This window comes from Struthio camelus, chromosome 26, assembly GCF_040807025.1.
Source record: "Struthio camelus isolate bStrCam1 chromosome 26, bStrCam1.hap1, whole genome shotgun sequence".
Lineage (NCBI taxonomy): Eukaryota > Metazoa > Chordata > Aves > Struthioniformes > Struthionidae > Struthio > Struthio camelus.
This window is the reverse complement of record NC_090967.1, coordinates 6,628,196-6,645,777: the sequence shown is the minus strand read 5'-3', so window position 1 is coordinate 6,645,777 and position 17,582 is coordinate 6,628,196. Positions and strand designations below refer to the sequence as shown.

At 53.3% G+C, this 17,582-nt stretch overlaps 1 protein-coding gene across 3 annotated transcripts; it reads left to right on the top strand.

The window, feature by feature from the left end:
* Positions 1-567: 567 nt before the first annotated feature.
* CCDC124 (coiled-coil domain containing 124) lies at positions 568-15,347 on the top strand. 3 transcript variants are annotated; one of them, XR_011136349.1, is made up of 6 exons: positions 568-1,173; positions 3,148-3,319; positions 11,866-12,052; positions 12,481-12,595; positions 12,868-13,767; positions 14,492-15,347. XR_011136349.1 is itself a non-coding variant. In XM_068919549.1 (5 exons), the coding sequence occupies exons 2-5, from the start codon at positions 3,161-3,163 to the stop codon at positions 13,070-13,072; spliced, it is 666 nt and encodes a 221-aa protein (XP_068775650.1). In that variant the 5' UTR covers positions 568-1,173; positions 3,148-3,160; the 3' UTR covers positions 13,073-15,347. The 3 variants fall into 3 exon arrangements, 2 of the variants coding, with proteins under 2 accessions (XP_068775650.1, XP_068775651.1); XM_068919549.1 differs by having other exon boundaries at positions 12,868-15,347; XM_068919550.1 differs by lacking the exon at positions 568-1,173 and adding an exon at positions 2,691-2,963 and having other exon boundaries at positions 12,868-15,347.
* Positions 15,348-17,582: the final 2,235 nt, after the last annotated feature.

The following is a 17,582-nucleotide window of genomic DNA, read 5'->3' as shown; positions in this document are numbered from 1 at the left end:
ACGGGACACGCGTGGGAATGGGACACACGGGAATGGGACACGCGTGGGAACGGGACACACGTGGGAACGGGACACACGGGAACGGGACACGCGTGGGAACGAGACGCGTGGGAATGAGACACACGGGAATGGGACACACGTGGGAACAGGACACGTGGGAACGGGACACACGTGGGAACGGGACACACGTGGGAATGAGACACACGGGAACGGGACACACGTGGGAACGGGACACGGGAACAGGACATGCGTGGGAACGGGACACGCTTGGGAACTGGACACGCGTGGGAATGAGACACGCATGGGAATGGGACACAAAGGACGGGACATGCGTGGGCATGGGACACACGGGAATGGGACATGCGTGGGCATGGGACATGCGTGGGAATGGGACATGTGTGGGAACAGGACGTGCATGGGCACAGCACACACGAGAACGGGGCACGCGTGGGAACAGGACACACGGGCATGGGACATACATGGGAACAGGACACGCGTGGGCACAGGATATGCGTGGGAAAGGGACACGTGTGGGAAAGGGGCATGCGTGGGAACGGGACATGTGTGGGAACGGGAACAGGATGCGCGTGAGCACAGCACAAATGGGAATGAGGCACACGTGGGAATGGGACACGTGGGAACGGGATATGCATGGGAACGCGACACACGGGAATGGGGCACGCATGGGCACGGGCCACGTGGGAATGGGACGCACATGGGAGCAGGACGTGTGTGGGCGCGGGAGGCGCGTGGCGGGCGTCCCGCGTGTGCGCGGTCGCGCGCGGGCACGGACGCTGCCTGCGCCGCCATCTCGACTGCGGGCCGCGCGCCGCCATCTTGGGGTGGCGGCGCCATCTTTGTGGCGGGCAGGGAGCGGCCGGGCGAGAGGGAGCCGTGTCCCTCCCTCCCTCCCCCCCTCCCCGCTCGCTGCCCGCTGCCCGCCGCTCGGCTCGCCCCGGGTGGGCGCTGCCGTGTGCGGACGCTGCCGTGCGGCTCCGCCGCTGGGCTTGGCGCCGGGGCGAGGCGGGGCGTGCCCGTAGCAAAGATGGCGGCGGCGCCACGCCGGCCGTGAAAAGCCGGCGGCGGCCGCTCCCTCCCCCTCCCGGCGGGCGGCGGCGGCGGCGCGTCCCTGTGACGCACACAGCGCGCGACGGCCGGCGCGGCGGGGACCGGGTAGGAGCGGGGCTCGGTCGGCTGGGCCGCGGCCGCCGCCCGCCGCAGGGGGAGGGCTGTGGGGTGATGGGGAGAGGACGAGGGGCGGAGGGAGGTCTAGGGGGAGATGGGGGGACGGAGGTAGGCCTAGGGGGAGATGGAGGGGACACGGAGGAGGGCCTAAGGGGAGCCGAGGGGGTTGGGGGAGGCCTAGAGGGGAGAAGGGGGGAGATACAAGAAGGCCTAAGGGGATATGGGGCGGGGGGGGGTGCAGAGATAGGCCTAAGGGGAGATGGAGGGGACACGGAGGAGGGCCTAAGGGGAGCCGAGGGGGTTGGGGGAGGCCTAGAGGGGAGAAGGGGGGAGATACAAGAAGGCCTAAGGGGATATGGGGCGGGGGGGGGTGCAGAGATAGGCCTAGGGGGAGATGGGGGGGACACGGAGGAGGGCCTAAGGGGAGCCGAGGGGGTTGGGGGAGGCCTAGAGGGGAGAAGGGGGGAGATACAAGAAGGCCTAAGGGGATATGGGGCGGGGGGGGGTGCAGAGATAGGCCTAGGGGGAGATGGGGGGGACACGGAGGAGGGCCTAAGGGGAGCCGAGGGGGTTGGGGGAGGCCTAGGGGGGAGATACAAGAAGGCCTAAGGGGATATGGGGCGTGGGGGGGGTGGAGGTAAGGCCTAGGGGTCGACAAAGCAAGGGGGTAATGGTGGGGGGGGAGAGGAAGACCAAGGGAGCGATGGGGAGGAAGGACTGGGGGCAGTGAGGGTGGGCAAAGGCTCTAGGGGTTTGGGGGAAGGTTTGTCAGGTGCTGAGCAGCAGGGAAGGGGGCACGCGGAGGCCCCTGGAGATCTGTGGGGGAGGAGCAGGGCTGCGGGGGGCTCTGCAGGGCCCTGTGGGGAGGATGCCAGCCCCCTGGTGTGGGGCAGGGGTGGGGGTCTGCTCAGGGAGGGGCCCAGCCTTTGAGTGGGGCTGGCTGGGGCAGGCCAGCTCCGTTTCCCGGATCTGGAGCGGGGCTGGGCCCTTGCGGCCGCTTCCAGGCTGCGGGCAGTTGCGCCGCGGATGGATGCGGTGTCCTGACCCGCCGACGTGTTGTGGGCGCTCTCTCGCAGCCTTTCCTTGGGGCCTGACCCAGATCGCAGTGTTCAAGAAGGGTTATCAGCACATGTCAGGAAACAGGGGAATTAATTCAACCCAGACTTTAAAAAGCTTGCGATTCGAGTAATAAACTCTAAATGGCAGCCCTTTTTTGTTGCTTCTTGTGTTCTTTATCAAACATTAATCTGCTATTAAAAGCAAAGGCTTGAGGCCGAGTACTTGGTATCAACATGGGCAGCGCGCTGAGGAGGAGAGGCCTTTTGTAGTGTCTAGTTAATTTTCTTTCTTTTCTAGCTCCTATTTCAACTGCTTTTTAGTTTTTTTTTTTCCTGCCTTGGTGATGTAAGTGAAATTAATGCAGCATCTCAGTGTAGTCATTTATCCAGGCTAAATGTGACCACATGAGTGTGTTTCTGTATAATTAGTCAGGGGGCTCGATATAGGGTTTATGTTGTGTTAGCCCTCTCTGCTGCTAGCAGTAACTTCTCCATAGCTTGCTGCCATAGAGCCTGCTAGTGCAAAATGAAAGCACCCAGCTTTCATTTTGACTCAGCAGCGTAAGTTTGGGGAGAATGTTTTGGCTCATGTGGCAGTGGTGCTTTTGACTCAGTACCAGGAACTCAGCAGCTTGATTTGTTGCACCGCAACACATAAGTGGAAGGAACTGTCACCAATTTACTTATAATCTGGGGTGGAGTGAGCAGAGCTCTTCCTGGGTGAGCTATAACACTGCTGGAGCTGTTCTTTCCAGGGTTTTGAAATGCTCTGAGGCAACAACAAAAGGGAATTTTCGTGATCTGGACTCAAGCTATTCCTGCTTGTCAAGGGTTATGGTAAACCCGTGATCCTGGCCAGGGCAAGGATTTTGAACTGTGCATTTGCTTTCTTCCACCTTTACAGAGCACCTTGAGGGATGCCCAAGAAGTTCCAAGGTGAAAATACCAAGTCGGCTGCTGCCCGCGCAAGGAAAGCTGAGGCAAAGGCAGCAGCCGATGCCAAACGCCAACAGGAGCTGGAAGATGCCTACTGGAAGGATGAAGACAAACACGTGATGAGGAAGGAACAAAGGAAGGTGAATTGCTAGACAGGTAGAAGGGGAACTTCTAGCTGATCTTATGCTAAGCCCTTGAATTTCAAGCTTACTTACAATGTTACTTCTCTTCCTCTGTCCCAAAGTTGCGACTGTCTCTCCAAACCTTGCCCTGCACTTAGTTTTCAGGCAAAAAAGCTGGAATTGGTATCTTCTCTGGGAACTAAAAGAAGCAGAGCGTGGGAGTAAGTGTAAGCTTTGACGCGTAATTCAGAGATCCTATAGATCTTAGAGCTATGTTCCCGAGGGAGACAGAAAAAGCTTTGTTGTTGGAATCATTTAAAATTGAATTAAGGGATCAGAAATGCTGCTGTAGGGCTTGATTTTTGACTAGGCAGGTCTTCATCTTTTTTATTCCCCTTTCTTTTCTTTTTCCTTCACCAAAATCAAAAGAAAGTTACCAACAGAGTTAAATATAAAAAGGTTTTCCCTGCCACTTGGTGTGCCACACGCTGATATGTCTCAAAAACTCTCTCAGGTTTAGTCTTATCAGCCTGCTCCACCCTGGGCACACGTTTGCCTAGGCGTTCAGTAAACACAATAGTTCAGTGTTAATTTCTGTTATTTGTTTTTGAATGTTATTCTAATATACCTTCCCCATTATATTTCCTGTCTCATCCTGATCTGACTTACCAGAATGAAACTGCAAAAAAAATCAGTAAGCTGCATCTGCATCAGTGCTCCACAAATCTAGTTTCTGGTTTTGTTGATTTTTCTAGCAACACAATGTTTGGTGACAACTCAGCTTGCTTTTCCAAAACAACTTGTTTATCCTCGTGCTATCTAGACAGGAGTTTGGCTGACGTCATCAATGGAATTTATGGGGTTACTGGTTTTGCGCTGCTTAAGTTCTATGACTGTAAGCTCTTTGGTGCTTATTGAACTCTGTGTGTTGCTGCTTGAGTGCACTGGCCAAGCAGCAGGCGGGAAGCCAGCATGTCCCTGTGACCTTGATAGCTCTGTGCCGTGTACCTTTGTTCGAATTCACCCCCTAATATGTGTCTTGACAATTGGAATTTGTTGTCTTGTGCGTTGTTCCCAAATGCAATCCTGTAATGCTGTCTAATTACTTCTTGGAACAAGGTCTTATTGCTGTTCTGCTTAGGATCTTGCCAACACTGACCTATTTTAATGGTCTTCTAAAACAACCTCCTGCAGGCAAGGGGCATGGGAGTTTTGAATGGGCAAACTGTGTCGTGAGCTTGAATTGTTAACTGCAAAGTTAGGGTCCACGTGACAGCCTCAGACTGTGTTTCAGGAAAGCCAGCGAGGTGGCTTTCACTCGATGTTTCAGCTCCTCTCACTATTCCATGCTTCACTGGCTGCCCTGCAGGATTTCTGGCCTTTCTTAAAAAGAGACAGAGTGCAGTAAGGATCTGAGAGAGTAATTGCTGCCAGGCTGCTGTGCGGGAGCAGCGCCTGCCCAGCAGTGGGGTCAGGCTGTGCTCAGGAGCTTGGCACTTGGCAGGGTTAGACCAGCTGTAGGGGTGAGGTCAGCCCTGCTGCATCCTTTTTCTTCCCCATGTGACTCTTACAGCATGTTGATGCTTACTGAATAATTTATCTTCCCTCCAACGAGAGCTCACCCCATCCCTTCACCACTTGGGTTTGTGAGGCTCTCCCTAGTGAAATTTTAACCTTATCGGAGAAGTAAAGAAGGAAAACCGAGTGCGAGCCTGGCAGTGGGTGGCTCAGAGCGTGCAGCCCAGCTGGAACTGGATGCACATGTGTGCAGGTGGACAGCTCTTCTCCCTCAAGGGCCACTGTGGTGAGACCTTCCACCAGGAATTCATCAACGTAGCCGTAGTCTCAAGGTCTGACTCCCACCTGAGTGCTGTGTTTTAGTACGTTTGCCTCACAGGAACCCCCTGCGGAGCTGCAGCTCACAGCAGCAAGCGCCTCCCAACTCAAATGGAAAAGCTGTCCTACCAGAAGGACTCCAAGCACAACTGTACCTGTGCAGGGGCTCTTCCTTCTGTGGGTGCATCACACAGGGCTGGGGGGTTTAACCCATGACACTGCAAGAACTGGAGCAAAGGCTGGACGTTTGTGCAGATGAGTACGTGGCCAGCAGGCAAGCATGAGTGGGTTGTTGGAAAAAGCAGTGAAACTTCTCCAGTGCTTCTCCAGTGCCATCAGGCCTGGAACATCTCCACAGAGAACATCTCCACAGAGAACAGAAGAAGCTGCCTCTGTCCCGTGGTGTCCCAGCAGGGAAGGGATGTGCAAGTCAGATTGTAAATGGCTTTCCATCCTCATCTTAGAGGAGAACAGAAGCCAAAGTGTTCACAAGAATCAAACTTCCTTGGATAAGTAGCAGTTTCACGGGTGGTGCTGGCATGGAAATATCCCTGCTGGCCACAGCCATATGCTGTAGGAGGGACTTGTGTTGCTCTCCGTTACAGCACGCAGAGGAGGATATTACAGTATGTGTAGGAGGATGTTCTCAGCATCTTGTGGAGTCCGTGCTAGAGCAGCTCTTCCGCAGCTCTCCAGGCGATGGCGGTAACACATTAACTGCTCTGCAGCAAGCTGCGTGCATCACCTCTGAATTCCTGCATAATAAGGAGGCAGGAATTAATGCCTTTGGAACATTACCCAGCAGGACATATGTTAGAACCAAAACTTGCATGCCCCTTTTAATCCCTTTCCCCCCAGCAGATGACCAGCAAAGCCTCTGTGAAATAAATTAGACTGTAACCCTCTATTTCTGTCAAGCTGCTGCCTCACCAGACCATTTCAGGGTGTTGTGGCTGTGTGTGGCAGTCTGGTGGTCTCACTTGAGCGGTAGTGACACATGTTGTGGTGCAATGTTAATATTTGGGTATAGGGAAGCTCAGAATGCAGTGCCTTGCTGATGTGATGTTCATTGTCACCGGATGATGACTGTCCTGTTTCCTTTAGCTGTGTTTGGGGGTTTTTTTTGTTTTTGTTTTTTAATCTTCCCCCTCCTGGGCTCTGAGATCAGTTTTTGGGGCTGATCTCTGCTAACAGAGATTGACACTCATTTAGTGGCTCTGTGATGATGCCTAAAGGACCATCTGAGCTAATATTACTAGACTGCAATACGTGTATTCCTTCTCCAGCACTTCAGCACGAGTCATAGTTTGTTACCTTCCCTGGAGAACTCTGGCTGGAAAGCACAAAATCTACTTTGTTTTTGTTGAAAGGCTCTGGGTTTTACCTCGATAATGCTGCTCTTTTAACGTTCAGGTATCTTCAGCCATCCTTTCTTCCCTCTCCACTCTTCATATGCAAAGTTAGACTGCCAGCTCAGAGGATGCCACTCCTAATCAGCTAGATCAGTGTGTTTCTTTCTCTCTGTGCAATTAGCTAAAGTGGGTCTGGTGGTGGAATAACCACAGATGCATTCTGGGTGAGGCTGCAGGCAGACTTGGAAGGGTGACAAACCATTAAATAGGCTGAAGCGTTACGGGAAGAGAGGACTAGTGGAGCCTCTGTCAAGGGCAGCGTTTGCGGCCCATGAGCAGCCATGCTGGGCAGAGGTCTCCCTGCAGGATTCAGACCTTGCTCTCTCTGGCGGCCTTGCGTTTAGCTGTGTGCCCTGTGGTTGTGCATGGAAACATCTCACTGGTTGGGACTGCTGCTGAGGTTGAGATGAAACGCGTCCAATGGAAGAACACAGCCAAGTTCCTGGTCTCCTTCCCAGACTCCTGCCTGGGCTGTCTGGCTGAGGGAAGACAAGCCCTTTTACCCATTCCGGCTGTATTTTGTCTGAGCTATGTTTTTTGAGTGCCCTGATTTTGGAGACTCCAGGAAACCAGTTGCTTGCTGTTGTTCCCCAGCTGCTCAAAACCTCTCTCCACCTTTACCCAGCATGTTGTGGTGTTGGCAGTGCTCCCCTGCATTGGAGGTCTCTCCTGTGGCTTTGCTTGGTGCTGCTCTGTGGGAATGGAAAAGAGGGCGTATGGATCATATGGGAGCAAGGAGGCCTTCCATGCTAATGTATGAAAGGTCTGGGGAAAGATTCAAGATAAAAGCAGGGTGAGTAGTTGTACTAAAAGAATTCAGAGAGCCCACAAGAGAGCAGTGACTGTTTCAGTATCTGGGTTTTATGTCTTTATCGTTCCTGTTAGCCTCCGTTTCAGGGTATGGGGTGGCAGGCTCTATACACGGACAGGTCCAAACTGCAGTGGTATCACAGGCAGGCGAGCAATGACTTTTTTTTCTCCCCTCCTCCTCTGATTCAGTTCAGAATTACTTAGCTGTGAGCACCAGCTCTTACTCGGATGAAATGTTAAACAGATCAAATGACTGTTCTCTCCTCTTTGGAGGACGTCTGTGTGGTACAAGCTTCACAGTACCGAAATCCAATGGCTTGAATGAGAAATGCAGGGGACAGTGATGTAGTGGAAAGAGCACCTGATGATGTAAGGCTGGGGCTCAAACCCCACAACTGACTTCCTCTCTGGCATCCCCGTGATGTTTACCTTGATTTCCTGTGGGTCCGAGAAGAGGTGTGTTTGGTCTTGCCTGAAAGCTCTGGTCTACCTCAAGAGAGTCCTGCAAGTGCTTGGACGTAATCCAGATCGCTTGTGTACCTCTTTCCTTCTGACTGCGTCAGGTTTTGCATTGCGTCGTCCTTCTGCCGTGAGAAGCGGCACGCTTTGCCGTGCTGGCGTGCTCCAGCATTCCTCGGGCTTCATGCTGAGAGGTTGATTGGGAGCACTGCTGCTTCAATTGACCGCTTGCTCTCAAAGCCATGTGCGTGGGACCTTGTTCTCCTTCCGTCTAGCAGGTGGGAAGCTGTTCTGGAAGCTAATAAGTTGTTCCTTGCTCAGACGGTTCTCTGCAAGGCTGGAAACTAGCATTTTATAATACAAATCCTTGTGAACAGAAATGTCCGGCTAAAGAAATCTCACCCCCTGCTTCTTCTAGTGTCCTGCTGAGTGTAGCAATGTTGAGTGAGAAAATTACTCATTTCCCTTCTCATTTTCTAATAGCTTTGCTACGTGTTTCATTTACAGAAATTCAAGCCTCCGTTTCATCAGGATGCTTGAGCTGATTCATGTCAGTGATACAAAGGATTGGTTTGGTTTGGCCCAACCTGAGAAAAGTTTTCAGAAGTGATTGCTTCAGGGCCCCTTGTGCTTCAGGATTAGAGATAAATTATGCATGTTGTGCAAGAGAAGTGCTGTGTGGAGCTGAGACATCAAGGTGACGATCTACACAGATGCATCGTTTGCCCACAACCTCGTCTCTGTCTGGAGAGAGGCCTTCTGTGAAGGATGCATCTTGACCTCTGCATTACAGCAGCCCATTAAGAAAGCCACCAGGAGTAGCTCTGGGGTGCTGGCTCTGACGTTTTCAGGGCTTTGTGCTCAGTCGCTTGCATGCAAGCTTGATTACTCCATTTCAGTTCCTGGTCCTGCCTGTTTGTGCAGACTGCTCAGGGCAGCTGCGGCCTTGTGTACTTTTGAACACGAGGGAAGGCGCAGTGATGGTCTGCAGGGAAAGTGATGGTCTGCAGGGAACCTGAGCGTGTAGATCTTGCAAGCCTTGTGACAAATTAGTAACGGTGCAGGCGTATTTACTTTCCACAAATAGAAACTCAATTGTAAATGCCAGAGAGTAGCTTACTCCCATGGCTAGAGAAGGGAATTGGAGGAGAGGAGAAGAGTAACTAGAGGTCCTCTGCAGCATCAAGTGCAAGAAGGTGGCTCTGTGCCCTGTTTGCATCTCCATTTCCTCTTCATTAAGTGGATGTGTCCTATCTGGAGAGTTTTATTTGAAAGGAACTAAGAGCAGCAGAGTATTATCCTTGAATTTCTGCACTGTCAGATCATCATCCCAGATGGGGCTGTGTGGTGTGAAACAGACTGCTGAGTTAGCTGGCTTGTAGGACAGTTCTCCTGTAATAAGCAGGGGTAAAAGATAAGCTTCTCCAACTATAAATAACATTTCTGTTCTGAAGTATCTTGCTCTCCTCCCTTAGGTCATTAGTACTTGTGTATCCGCTCTTTTATCTGCCTGCTGAATTATGCAAACCACAGCCAGGCCTGTAGCCTTGCTAAGGTGTTCCCTGTGCCAGCAGTTTCTTTGGGTTACCTTGTTCAGTCACACCTGGACCTCAGACAGGAAGAGCAGGAAGGGGACAATTTCTCTTTACAGTAATCCATGTTCTAGACGCGATGCCAGTATCCTGAAAACACAACGCTGCTTCTCCTGCATGTGCTTTGCATCTAATTAAATGACTTAGTCTTTCTGCATGCTGCATGTTCAGTGACTTCTGCGGGGAGAGCTCTTGCAAATCCCACTCTGACAAGCGTTGCCTCGGAGGGAGCAACGGGTGACCAAGCGGTCCCCTCACTGTGCTATTTCATCCATCTGCCCAGTGTCATCATCCCTGAGCTGCGCGCAGCCTGCTGATGTGTTCCCTTGTGGGACCCAGCACGGCTGCTGGAGTCCTTTCACAGTCCCCCTAACCTTAACCCAAGTTTCTGACCCTCCTGTGAACCAAGGCACGTCCATGAGCCTGTTAAAATTTTCCATGGTGAAGCTTGACATTGTTGCTGGGAGCCTTTGGAGCTGGCACCTCCCGCGGTGCTGCTGGCTCCTCTGGCGCTCTGCGCCGGGCAGCTGGTCGCTCCACCTCTTCCCCTGGCAGCCCCTAGAATCAGTTTCTGCTTCTCTGTGCGCATTCATACTGGCAGCAGAGCCCTGTAAGCTTTAAAAGATTTGCTGTCCTCTTGTGGTCTTTTACGAGGTGAAATAGAATTGCAGCACTCGGCGACAGGTTTGTTGAGTCACCCAGGGCAAAGAGGGGAAAGCGTGTGGCCCTCTTTGTTTTGGCACAATAATCTCTTCAGTCTCGTTGCTTCTCCTACTTTCCTCCTTAAAACTGCGTGGTGTTCAAGTAGATTCTGGTGGCTGAGCTGGAGATCCTAGCTGGAATTGGAGCTATCCTATGCTGTGTAAAATGAAGATGGGTACAGGAAGGAAAGCACCTGTGGCTGCCCTTGCCCAGGTATATTTTTGTGTATAAACTGTTAGTGCAAAGTCCCCCTCCCCTCGTGTGACACCCCTCCAATCCAGGAGTGACTATAAGTCCCTGCTAATCTGGGAGGTTCAGTAACTGTGTTTGCTCAGTCTTTACTAAAAGAGGGAGGGGCCCAACAGGAAAGCAGTGGGTAGGGAAAGGCCCTGTTTCGAGTAAATGAGTTGGCACTTGGATGTCACGCACGGTCCAGTTACCGTGGCATTGCAACTCAAGGCACTAGCACTAAGCACTTAATGACCACGAATTTGAAGCCTGCCAATTGTAATGAAAGCTTTGTCCCTGTAATGGCTTTTTTCCCATCCTTGGTCACAGTTGCTTGGAAGTGGAGGTAGGCAAGTCTTCCCCTCCTCAATCTGGATTGAAAGGCTTAGTCCTTATTGTGGTTGATGGAAGCAGCAGCCGTGGGGCATGTTTTGATTGAGTATTTGTGAGCTTCCATACTGTGTTTTGATGGGTTTTCCTTTAAATGATTGAGCTGTGGAGCAACTTGCAATTGTTAAGTCTCACCAGCCTAACCCTAACCCCAGCCTTATTTACTGTCTCTGAGCGGGCCCTACCCTGGTGTGTATAATTCTGTTCCTACTCCTTAAACACCGATGAACAAAGCAGCTTGTGTTACTACTGCAGTTGTTTTGCTGCACAGCTTCTTTTGAGTAGAACCCGTTCTGTTAAGACTCGATGAGTTAAGTCGTGCCATCCCTGTGAATAATAGATGAGACCCATAATTAAGAGTATTCATGTAACTAACCTAAATACGAGGTACTTTGTGGCCTGTGACACTGACCTGACCTAGACAAAAAGATGCTCATTTGTGGTTTCTTTCTCTTTTTTTTTCTAAAGCTTACGAACTTTGGGAAAGGAGAAAAAAAAATTGAAACCAAAGTGTTGAAAGCCCCTAAGGGCCTGTTGTATGGTCAATCCTGGCTGAGCCGTAGAGGACAAAGTGGCTCTTAAACTTGTTGTGTTAATTTGAAAGTACTCCACGAGAGGAGCCGCATAGTGCGGGGAGTTCAGTCTAACCCCATGCCCTGGCTCTTAGGGAGAGTTTGAGTAAGACCTGAGAGCGAGTTCAGCCTCCTAACTGGTTTGTCTCAAACAACTGCTGAACTTTTAACCTCCAGCCACTTATTAAAATTAAAGTGGAAAACTTACCCTGATTGTCAGCAGTCCTGGCTGGCACTCTGTGCTCTTTCTCGACAGCGGGGTTACATTTCGCAGCCCTGACATCACAGGGAACCAGTGTGGTTGCAGACTGGGCAGGGACTGAGGAATTACTAGTCTGAAGGGACAGGCCAGGCTATCGCTGCTTTGTTGGAGGTCTGGCGGGGAACTGGCCAACATCTTTTCCTATAAGGCAAGGTCGGTACTCAATTAGCTTTGGAAATGAGGTGCTTGTTTCTTTTCAAGCAGCTCTTTCCTGCTCCTGTAAGGAATAGTTTGATCCCTCTGCTATGCAGGTGAATGAGGGCAGCAGGGGCAGAGGTGACCTGGTTCTTTGCCCTTCTAGGAGGAAAGGGAGAAGCGGCGACTGGAGCAGCTGGAGCGCAAGAAGGAACTGCAGCGTCTGCTAGAAGAGGAAGACTCAAAGTTGAAAGGGAAGTCGCCCAAGCAGGTCACTCCGGGCAAAGTCACCAGGGCCCAGATTGAGGAGACAATCAGAAAAGACCAGCAGCAGAAGGAGAATGCAGACACAGGTTTGGTGCAGCCCTTCCTTCTTTCCATAGAAGAAAGACCCTGACTGCCATGGGAGGCTGGGCAGCAGAAAGATCTGCTGTCCCTGAAGGAAAGGTGGTTTGAAGGCTAGAGCACCCTGCGGCTATTCTCTCAGTGCCGTGGGCTTTGCTGTGTTGGTGTCTAGCCCCACACATTGAAATGAGGAAAAAGAAATCTCTTCTCGCCTTTGAGGGAGAAGCAGAGAGCTGCAAAACAGGCACCTTTAATTTCCAGGACTGTGCCTAAAATGTGGCTGTAGATTTGAGTCTTGCCAGCGCTTTCTTCAAAGTGCTTGTCAGCCAGATGTTTGGAAGAGACTCTGCCTCTTCTGAAGGTTTTTTTACACAGATTTTTACACAGATTGAACTTGACTTCTAACATTTTCCCTATCCTCCTTCCTTTTGTGCAGTGGAAAAGGAGAAAACTCACTTGGAGGTTCCTTTGGAAGAGAACATCAACAGAAGGGTATTGGAGGAAGGAACAGTGGAGGCCAGGACAATTGAAGATGCCATTGCTGTCCTCAGGTACTTGGCTGCGTCACAGCAGTGCTCCCCTTTGAAGGGACGCTTTCCTTATGAGAAGTTCAGCAGACATTCCCTCCCCCAGAACTGGCATCCCAGCCCTGACCTTCTGTAGCGGGTTTTCAAAGTGGGTAGGGCCAAGTGTTGTAGGGTTTTCTACTTTATCGGTCAAGTTATTCTGCATTCACTTTGTTGCACTGACAGGGGATCAGAGCTGGGCGAGGGACTGGTGCCTGCAGGGAGGTGTCTCTGATGCATGTCTGTGTTTCTGACAGTGTTGCCAATGATCTGGACCGGCACCCGGAGCGCCGGATGAAAGCTGCCTTCACTGCTTTTGAAGAGGTCAATCTGCCGCGCCTGAAGCAAGAGAACCCAAACATGCGCCTCTCCCAGCTCAAGCAGCTCCTCAAGAAGGAGTGGATGAAGTCTCCAGAAAACCCCATGAACCAGAGGCACAAGGCTTACAACAGCCAAAAGTAGAACTAGAGCTGGTCATCCCCCACAGACAGTGGGCTGGAGCCCCAGGGCTTTGCTCAGATGAAAAAAAGAGGCACAAGGAGCCTCTTCTCCTTTGTTTTGCTTCCCTACCCCCATCTTCTGTCTTTCCCTATTCTGGATTTAAGATAAGCATGAGGCCACAGCTAGCCTTGGGACCCTGCGGTGTCCTGCTCTTTTCACTCGGAAGGCCTGCCCCTCGCATACTCATCTCTCCTCAGGCAGCTGGTGCACAGTGACCTGGATGGACTAACACTACCTTTATGCTTTTGAATTCGGTTGTCGTATTACGAAAAAGCTACTAACTTGCGTACGGCTCTTCAGTATGGGCAGCGCTTGCACGATGCTCATCCGCACTGCTGCCTGCCAAGGTAGAGACCCCCATGCTGGCTAGCATCATGCATTTAACCCCCTCTCGCAGCCTGGACCTGAGCCAAAGTGCATTCATCCCTGTCTGTACCATGACTGCACTGCACCCTTGTTTGCAAGAATTCACCTTGCAGAACGCATCACGAGAACAGCACAAGGAAGGCACCTGTTTTCTGTTGCTCATGTCGTATTTGGCACTGGGATGTTTCTGAAGAGATTCCAGACTCAGATTGGTGTTGGCCCTGTGTCCTGCTGGCCGCTTCTCTTGATTTTGACTGGCAGCCCATCAGATGGGGAGGAGGAGCCACAATGTGAGTAGAAGCTCTGGGTTGTACGCAGTGTTGTATGGCAGAGAGAAATGTCTCGCTACCCCTTGAAGACAGAAGGTTGAAATAACCTGTGCACAGCACAGCACCGTCCCTGCCTTGTCTCTCTGCAGAGCACGAGGTGCCAGACTTCTCCGTGCATCTTGCCTGGTGGCCTTGCAACCCACGCACACGGGAGTCCTGAGCCGCACGCCTCACTGGTGGGACAGGAGGGTTCCTGGTGGGGCTGTAACCCAGTGCTGCGCAAGAACTGTCCCAAGAAGGGAAGCTGCTGCTTCTCCCATCACTTCTCCCCCTACGTGCCCCCCCGCCCCCCCCAGCTCAGGGAAGGAAGTGCCCTGTGAGCCTGTGGAAAGGGGTGTGAAACTGTCAGCTCAGCAGCTTTCTCCTACCTCTGGACAGAAGGCACTAATCTGGCTCTGTATGCTGCCTGTGCTCCCCTTCAGCAGGAGCCCCTTGTTTTGTCCACTGGCCCAGGCTGCAGTGCTGCGGATGATTTTGGTTAGCAGGCCTCACTGCCCCTCCCGCAACAGTTTGCAGGATTGAGGTGAAGGCAGAGAAGAAACCAGTGAGCTCCCTTTGGAGGGCCGTGGCAGCACCTAGACCGGGAGTGTGGCTGGAGAGGCTTCGCCCCAGGAGCCACAGTGGAGAAATGTCCTGCTGCCCCTTGCCTTAATCAAGCATTTGGTTTTCCTCTCTTCCCTCTCAGCTTTTAGATTTGTTCTAGCTGCCTCCTTTGGAGCGGAATACCCTGCCTAGGAGGCCATCCCAAATCTAAACCTTCGACGAGGTAGCAGCAGAGGTGAGGCCTCCGACACCCGCCAAGGTGCCCCGTCTCCTCCGGCCCTCTCCCGGCGCAGGGCTGAGCAGAGGTACCTGCGGCCCTGAGAGCAGCCCTGCGGGATCCCCTGCAATGCGACAGCTGGGTACTTGGCTCCATCGCCCTTTGGTGCTTACATGTGTATATAGGTAGGGCTGCCAGGCCAAGACCCCTTGCTGTGGGGGGCAAATTCATCGCTAATGTGGCATCCTGCAGTGATGCTCTGGGTTGGCAGCTCAGGCTGGGGTTTCTTCTGACGGTACAAAACAAACAGGGTTTATCCTGAGCTGGGTAACTGGGCTGCATGTGGCCCTGCAGCTTTAGCCCTGCTGAGGATCACCTGTAAGCAGGTGGGAAGGGTAGTAGGAGTGTCTCACTTAAAGGCTGCAGAGGCATTTGCACTTTGGCAGTGAAGGATTTTGAAGGGATTTGAGATGGCAAAAACTCATGCTGAGACTGAGATCCTCCTGCTGTTCTTAGCTCCTGCTCCTGGTTTTTGTGGCTCTCCCAAGCCCTCTTTGTACCCTGCTCACGTCTGTTGCAGAAACAGAATGAAAAAGTTGGGCCTGCCCCTGCCAATGTTCCCCCCTGTTCAAGCAAGTCCAGCTGGTAAAGACAGGGAGAAATGCACATGGTGTCTCCCCTTTTTGTGAGAAGTTTGTTGTGTTGGAATTCAATTAAAAATGAAAAAAAAAATCTGTTAACCTGTTGAAGGAATAAAGTGTTGGAAAAATGCTGGCATAAATCCCCCTTCCCTCTCCCTTTGCATTTGTCTTTGCTCAAGTAGGAGAGCGCTGCTGTGACGCTGCCGTGCATCCGTCTCCGTAGTGAGGGACCAGCAGAGGCAACGGGGATCCCTCCCAGAAGGCACTGGGCGAGCGGAGTTGCCTGCTGGCCTCCCGTGAGTGGGGTGATCCTTCTCGCGGCTATCGGCCAGCGAAACGGCTGCTGGCTTCCCGAAAGAGCCTCGGCCCGGGGGGGTGACGGGCTCCATTTTCCTGGCTTGTTCTTGAAGGGAATGTTTCCACCCTCTCCCAGTTTCCACTGAAATTGCTCTTAAAAATCCTGGTGAAATTTCTCTGCTTAATGGCCCTTTTAGTGCGGCTCTGCTGGAGGGTTCGAGGGAAGTGTGGCCTCTCCAGCAGCTGTAGCCTTGGTTTCCGGTAAGGAAAGAGGCTCTGCCCCAGCGCTCCTGTGGCACTGCGTGAGCGCGGAGCGCTTGCTCCGACGTTTCAGCTGTTTACAGGCAGGTTTGTGGCTGTTTCTTGCCCAGTGCTAGCTGCCTGCCCAGCCTGACCCCCCTCCCTACTCTCCCGGGGGGCTGAGCAGGCAGAGGCGAGAGCAGAAGCAAGGTGCAGGGAGCTTTGCTGGCCAAGTCTCAGCTGGAAGCTTTGTTTTTGAGGCAGAGCCTTGGAGCTGCTCTTTGTCCGGTGGGAGGCACAAGCCGAGGGTTGGAGCGTCCCTCCTCGCTGCCTGGATCAAATCCAGCTGGCACAGCATGGCACGGCACAGCCTCACTGCTGGGGTGCCAGCGCAGCAGGGGGGGACCCCTCCGGGGTGCAGGGGCCGGCCTCGAAGATGCTGAAGAAATGCAAAGTTCTCATGACCTGCAGCTGAGAGCAGGGAAGGAGAGCGCCTTCCTCCCTGGGCCCGAGCTTGCTTTGCTGTGCTCTTGTTTGATGAATTGAAATGCGTGGAGGCAGAAAGAGCGAGGGCTGGTGTGTGTGCGTGGGGTCCAGGGGATCCCTGCGCAGCGCATGTCCAGGCCCTTTGGGGCTAGGGCAGCCAGTGCGTGTCTCCATCCCCCTTGCCTGTGCTCCATGCTCTCCGCTCTCCTGACAACCACGGCTATGCGCTTTCCTCTCACCAGCCCCCCTTCCCCACTCGCGCTGGCCCTGTAACAGCGCGGCCGTCACGATTATTTTATGCTTAAATGATTCATCCATGTGAGTTGCCTTCCCCTGGTTTCGTGGACGCGTTGAGCCCGCAGCCTTCAGGTTGTGGCCTCCCCTTGGAAATGGGGAGGCTGTCCCAGTGCCCGCCCCATGCACAGGGGCTGCGGCCCCCCTGCCCCCTTGGAGGTGTGTGGCAGGGGCCCACATGCTGCACTCCCCTCTCTGGGCAGATGGGCTGGAGCGAGCCCCCTTCCTAGGGGAAGGGGTTAATGGGGAAAGCAGCCTTCCCCCCCCCCCCCCCCACAATAGCCCACAAGGGTTACTGTGGGGTTCCCTGATTGCAAGGATGGGGTTAATGAGGGGAAGCCGCAGTGCAGGGAAGGCATCCACCATTGCAAGGAAGCGATGAATGGGGAAAACCTGCAGTGCAGGGAAGGGGTTCCCTCATTGCAAGAGCGATGTTAATGGGGGAGGGGGGTGGAATTCCCCAATTGCAAGAAAGGGGTTAATGGGGAGGGATCCCCTCATTGCATGCAGAAGGGGAACGTGGGGTTTCTGGAGAGCAAGGCTGGGATTAATGGGGGGAAGCTGCAGCGCGGGGAAGACATCCCCCATTGCAAGGAGGGGATGAATGGGGGAACCTGCAGGGTGAGGAAGGGGGTTCCCTCATTGAGAGAAAAAGGTTAATGGGGGGATCCCCTAGTGTGGGGAAGGCATGAATGGGGGAACCTGCAGGGCAGGAAAGGGGTTCCCTCATTCAGAGAAAAAGGTTAATGGGGGATCCCCTTGTGCGGGGAAGGCAGCCCCCAGTTACAGGGATGGGGTTAATGGGGATGCCCCAGTGGCAAGCAAGGGATTAATGGGGTTCCTTCCCCCCCCCACACCAGCGCAGGCAGGGGGTTCCCTGCCCCCGTGGGGGGAAGGGGCCAAGGGGGGGCGCCCCCTACCCCCATTGCAGGGGGGTTCCCCGCTGCCCCTTGCGGAGAGGGGAGGGATTTCCCTGCCCCGCCCCCCCCGGCAGGGGGATTCCCCTCCCCCCTCGCGCCCCCCCTCCCGAGAGGGGGAGGGGCGGGTTGGCGCCGCGC